Raw genomic sequence first — 6,000 nt, 5'->3', positions numbered from 1 at the left:
CTCTACTTAAAACCTGCTTAAGATCCAACAGTGCAAAATGTACATTTTAGCAATTTTTCAATCAGGCTTAAAATTTTTAAAAGGAGTGCACACAAATGGCATGACATTCTCTCTCCACTTCCCATCCTTCCAAAAAAGATGAAACGCCCCTCAAGCATTCAGATTCCAGACAAAACAAGGCGGACGTTTCCGGGCCTCTCACATGCGTCGCTTGAAGGTTTGTTGTGCATCGGACAGAACCTTGCTGATAAGACGGCCTCAGGAACAATGACAGAGCTTCTCGCTCACTTTCTGCTGTTCTGGTCGTGCCAAGGTGTCGTTCTTTCTTCATCGTCTTCTTCTCACCTTGCTTTTCCAGGTAAGTTTGATTCTACGCTGGTTGTCATGGATACAGGACGAGCTGCATCAAATGCTAGTGTCTTTATCAAGTTGACAAAGCTCAGTTTTTAGATGTATTCATGTAACAATGATTATTGTGCTTGTACAGCTGCAATTTTTCATTCTGACAGCTGTCTCTAATATTTTGAAACACTAAGGTAGCTAAATAAGGTAACTACAAGTTCTCTGAGACAGCAAACAGAGTGAGAGCTGCAGGATCTTCTTTCTGCTCGTGCATGCGTGCGTGCGCGTGTGTGTGTGTGTGTGTGCATGCGTGTGCGTGCATCTCAGCCAAGGTTAAGTTGTCGTTTGCTAGGAGATAAGTGTGTTTTTTTGGACACATCATCTGCACCTGTGACTCCGATCAGTCCAGTTTATGGCCTTCAAAATGCAACATGGACCCACATGACCTTTGTTATTGTTAACAAAATCACAAATTAGAAGACCTTGAGGCAAAAGTAAACACTTTATTTTGTGCAATATTCCCTCTGAATGCTAAATCTCAGCCACTAGGTAGAACTGCTTGATTTTGCATTAGGGGCAAGTGAGGCAGTGCCCCACCAGATCCAGCAGATGGCACTATGGTTCAAATTGCATCATACTTTTTGCGTTGAAGTACACTTTTCTTATGACACCTATATTGATGTTTTTGTCGTCGTTTCTGTAGTCCGTATCTGACTTTGACTGATTGCGTTCCAGCCGACTCTCCCTGTCCTTTTCTCCTCTGGCCCATGTTGCCAAAGAAACAGCAGTGAGAGCATTACTGGCATATTGCGGTGTTTTATTTCCATGGCAGTCTTGATGTATCGTGTTGTTGTCTTGCTGGAGCTGCAGGAAGCGGGATAAGCGGCGAATGAAATGGGCGAATGGGATCTCCTGGGCCGCCTGCTGGACAAAGTGCAGAGCCATTCTACGGTGATCGGAAAAGTCTGGCTGACGGTTCTGTTCGTCTTCCGCATTCTGGTCCTGAGCACCGGCGCCGAGAAGGTCAGCTCACGTCCTTCAGGAGATAGTGTAGATGATGTCAAACATAGATCGGCGGGTCTTTGACTGACGGTAAAGGCTGTGACGTGGGTGTCCTGTGGCGCAGGTGTGGGGCGATGAGCAGGCCGACTTTGTTTGCAACACCAAGCAGCCCGGCTGTGAGAACGTCTGCTACGACTTCGCCTTTCCCATTTCCCACGTGCGCTTTTGGGCCCTGCAGATTATTGCGGTGGCCACGCCCACGCTGCTGTACCTCGGCTACGTCCTCCACGTCATCCACATCGAGAAGAAGGTACACAGATTTATGAATGCATGAATGATATTTCTTCACAATAGCATCAGTTTGAATGCTGGTCTCGCGGCATGAGCGTGAGTGTTGCACGTCTAAGCAGGTTGTTGTCTGTCAAGGTGAAGGAGAGGATGAAGAAGCAGGCGGAGCTGGATGATCAAGCCATGTTGTTCCTGAGACGCAGCTACAAAATTCCCAAGTACACAAAGAGCAGCGGCAAGGTGAACATCCGCGGCCGCCTCCTTCGCAGCTACATCCTCCACCTGGTGGCCAAGATAGGCCTGGAGGTCTTGTTCATCGTGGGCCAGTACTTCTTGTATGGCTTCACCCTGGACCCCCGCTACGTGTGCTCCCGCTCGCCATGCCCCCACCAGGTGGACTGCTTCCTGTCCCGACCCACCGAGAAGTCTGTCATCATCTGGTTCATGCTGGCGGCAGCGCTGCTGTCGCTGGCGCTCAGCGTTTTGGAGCTGCTCTACCTGTGCGGCAAGGCTGCCAAGGAGTGCATGACCAGGAGGCGGGACTACACCGTCACGCCCGTCACGCCCCCTGCCTCGCACAGAAAAGCCTACACGCTCAAAGACGACGTCCAGAATCGTGTCAACCTGGAGCTGGAGGGGTGCAAGTTTGGCGGAGTCAACGAGCTGGCTGGAAAAATGTTGCCTGGCAACACGGAGGAGGTGCATATCTGAAATCGTGTGTGTGTTTTTAGTGCTCCATACTGTATGACTTGTTCATTTTTTAGCTGAATGGAATCATTGTAAGCACCTTGCAATCTTATATCAATAAAGTGTCATTCAATCTCCAATCTTCTTGTCTGACCTTTTACCCCTCTGTTGTTTTTTTTTTATTATTTGCATATAAAAGTGTCCATGTTCATTAGGGGCAAATTTGCAAGGCAATATAATATTTCATTACTGTACTATTTAATTTTCCGGGGAAAAACAACAAAAATCTCTTTTCTTATTTTCAGATAAAGCAAAATAAAATAAACAAACATACCATTTGAATCGGGTACTGGATTCACTTGAGTCACTCATCACCACCAGTGAGTCAAGGAAGCTCGAGTGTCTGTGGAGTACCCATGAGTCAGTAAAACATGAGTCTTTGCGGAGTACCCGCGAGTCAGTGAATCTAGAGTCTTCAAGGAGTAGCTGTGAGTTGTTGAAGTGGTGAGTGAGTCAAACTCGAGTCTTCATCTAGCACCCATGAGTCAGTGAATAAAGAGTTTATGGTGTACCCGTGGGTCTGTGAAAGTCGAGTCTTTGTCAAGCACCTGTGAGTCAGTGAAACTCTAGTCTTTGTCAAGCACCCATGGGCCAGTGAAAATTGATTTTCATGGAGTACCGGTGTGACAGTAAACCTTGAGTCTTCATTGAGCACCGGTGAGTCATTGAAATTTGTGTTCTTGTGGAGCATCGGTGAGTCATTAATTCCCACAGAGTTAGTCTTCGGGCAGTACCGGTAAGTCAGTGAAACTTGAATCTTTGTGGAGTACCCGTAAGTTAGTAAATCTAGAGTCTTCATGGAGTACCTTTGCTTTCAAAAAACAGTGAGTCAGTGAAACTCGAGTCTTTGTAGAGCACCCATGAGTCACTGAAACTTGAGTTTTGTGGCATTACGGGGAGTCAGTGAAACATTAGTCTTTGCCAAGCATCCGTGAGCCAGTGAAACGTGAATCTTCATAACCTGTGAGTCAGTGAAACATTAGTCTTTGCCAAGCATCTGTAAGTCAGTGAAACGTGAATTTTCATAACCTGTGAGTCAGTGAAACTTGAGTCTTCGTGGCTTCCCGGTGAGTCAAAAAAGAAAGAAATTTGTGTTCTCGTGGAGTATCACAAATTCAGGAGCACTGAAATCTTCGCTGATTTCCCGTGAGTCAGTGAATCTTGAGTCTTCGTGGAGCACCAGTAAGTTAGTGAAATTTCCTTGTCGTGGGGATGATGTCATCTTTAATATTGTACAGTTTGTCGAACACGGCGAGACTATCGATCCTTACGTGAAGAACTGAATGATTAAACACGTGAGGAGAAAGTTTGTGGTACTGTCAATCATTACTCGACTCTCACTGACGGTGCAAAGTGACACGACGTGTTGCGTGTTGCAATGTGACCTCTCATCACCGCACCTCACCCTCCACCCTGCTCCAAGGTCCAGTTCAGTCAACGCGTGGACGCCACCAGAGACAGTCCACTCGGACCCCGGGAAGTCAGGTAAGATGAGAGCGCAAATACAAACGTCTTTTTATGCTTGGTGGCAAATCACTTTTACGTGTTTCAAGTATTTCAGCTGAAATTGATGTCTTTTTTGTGTACTTTTCATAGTCTATGTTTTCACCTTGTTTACATGATAACACACACACCAGTGGAACAGCTGCTGTCCTTCCCTTCAAACACCTTGACTCGTGATTTTTTTTGGCCCTGGCGTTGATACTATGCAACAAAAAAAAACAATTTAAGCGTGCGAAGGACTGTGTGCGTTTTCAATGCATTTTTATTGAATTTTAGGTAGCTTAGCAACGTAGAGCAGACAGACTTTCTCAGGTTTTTGTTCCTTGGTCTTGGAAGTTGGATCAGTTCATATACGTCATTCTGCAACGGAATCACACCTAAAATGGATATCGGGTCACCATCGACAAGGGCCGCCCCTGGCGAAATTGGGGCCCCAAGCAGAATTTTATTAGGAGTCAAAATGACGGTATCACAAACAGGGGTGCCACCATGAATAAAAAATCACATACTGGGATCTAATTTATACTTTCTGCCTGGAGAGGCAGCAGCTGTACCATTACACCACTGGGGTCTGAGCCTGTGCTATGCCTCGTTATTCATTTGCCGAAAACACCCTTGCGCGCATTGGGGCCTCATGAATGGGGCCCGATGCATTGGTTCTGCGTGTAGGGAGGAGCGACCCTGCCAACAAAAAAAGTACGGTTTGCCTCTAAACGCTCAAATCCAAAATAAACCAAAGCTTTCGGTGCTACTCTGCTAAACCTGCAACTCGGTTTGTAAGGTTTGTAACCTGCAACTGTAACCTGTCCTCTTTTTTCATGACAGATACGCGTTTGAACATCAGTACCAAAGATGGGAGACTGGGGGTTCTTGTCAACCTTACTGGACAAGGTCCAGTCCCACTCAACAGTCATCGGAAAGATCTGGATGACGGTGCTCTTTCTGTTCCGGATCATGGTCCTGGGTGCCGGCGCCGAGAGCGTGTGGGGCGACGAGCAGTCGGACTTCATCTGCAACACCCAGCAGCCCGGTTGCGAGAACGTGTGCTACGACTGGACCTTCCCCATCTCGCACATCCGCTTCTGGGTCCTCCAGATCATCTTCGTGTCCACGCCCACGCTGGTGTACCTGGGCCACGCCGTGCACGTCATCCACCAGGAGAACAAGCTGAGGGAGCAGCTGGCCAGCCCCGGTGGGCCACGCTGCATCAAGCCGCCCAAGTACACGGATGAGAAAGGCAACGTGAAGGTGAAGGGGAAGCTTCTGGGCAGCTACCTGACCCAGCTGGTCTTCAAGATCATCATCGAGGCCGCCTTCATCGTGGGCCAGTACTACCTGTACGGCTTCATCATGGTGCCCATGTTCCCCTGCTCCAGGCAGCCGTGCCCCTTCACTGTGGAGTGCTACATGTCCCGACCCACTGAGAAGACCATCTTCATCATCTTCATGCTGGTCGTGGCCTGCATCTCCCTGCTCCTCAACGTGGTCGAGGTTTTCTACCTCCTGTGCACCAGGTGCAAGTCCAGGTCTCGCGCCCGCAGGTTCACCCCCGCCCAGATCCCCGCCGAGCTGCCACCACCCAGGTGGCCCGGCACCGACGACGCCCTCCATCAGAACAAGAAGAACTTGGAGCTGGAGACCAGCCAGAGCCTGGGAGGAAGTCTGGACGGCGCCAAGGAGGAGAAGCGACTGCTCGGCGGCCATTAGAACTCTTAGCTTGTAGCATGTGCGTGTGTTTGGCCCTTTGGTTCTGGTGGATGTTCCTGAGGGAAACTTTGCTTTGCTTTGACATATTTACTTTGTACTTCTGAAAAAATGAAATTCTAATAATGGCAAAGGTGCAATAAGATATTTATGCTGACTCGTTTTTGGTTGTTGATTCTGTGTAACTTATTACTCACAATAATGATGATGATGATGATGATGATGATGATCGTTTGATTATGACGGGTTTTTTTAAAAGCATTTTTCTATGCTGTTGGTTTTTTGTCATATGATTAAAGTTTGATACAAAAAAGTTTCTTGGATATATGATCATTATTAATATTAGTATTATTTGTAGTGGTATTTTCTATGAGTGGTGGTAATAACAGCATATTATTTTATTTCTTAATGTGC

General features: G+C 47.4%; 2 protein-coding genes across 2 annotated transcripts; both read left to right on the top strand.

Moving 5' to 3' along the window:
* Positions 1–209: 209 nt before the first annotated feature.
* Positions 210–2,451, top strand: gja11 (gap junction protein, alpha 11). The gene is made up of 4 exons (XM_054761446.1): positions 210–358; positions 1,213–1,365; positions 1,469–1,654; positions 1,771–2,451. The coding sequence occupies exons 2-4, from the start codon at positions 1,237–1,239 to the stop codon at positions 2,341–2,343; spliced, it is 888 nt and encodes a 295-aa protein (XP_054617421.1). The 5' UTR covers positions 210–358; positions 1,213–1,236; the 3' UTR covers positions 2,344–2,451.
* Positions 2,452–3,807: 1,356 nt separating this feature from the next.
* Positions 3,808–5,899, top strand: gja13.1 (gap junction protein alpha 13.1). Its single transcript, XM_054761581.1, has 2 exons — positions 3,808–3,864; positions 4,708–5,899. Exon 2 carries the CDS (start codon positions 4,735–4,737, stop codon positions 5,587–5,589), a length of 855 nt encoding a protein of 284 aa, XP_054617556.1. The 5' UTR covers positions 3,808–3,864; positions 4,708–4,734; the 3' UTR covers positions 5,590–5,899.
* The last annotated feature ends 101 nt before the right edge of the window (positions 5,900–6,000 follow it).

This window comes from Dunckerocampus dactyliophorus, chromosome 19, assembly GCF_027744805.1.
Source record: "Dunckerocampus dactyliophorus isolate RoL2022-P2 chromosome 19, RoL_Ddac_1.1, whole genome shotgun sequence".
Lineage (NCBI taxonomy): Eukaryota > Metazoa > Chordata > Actinopteri > Syngnathiformes > Syngnathidae > Dunckerocampus > Dunckerocampus dactyliophorus.
This window is presented reverse-complemented; position numbering and strand designations above follow the sequence as displayed.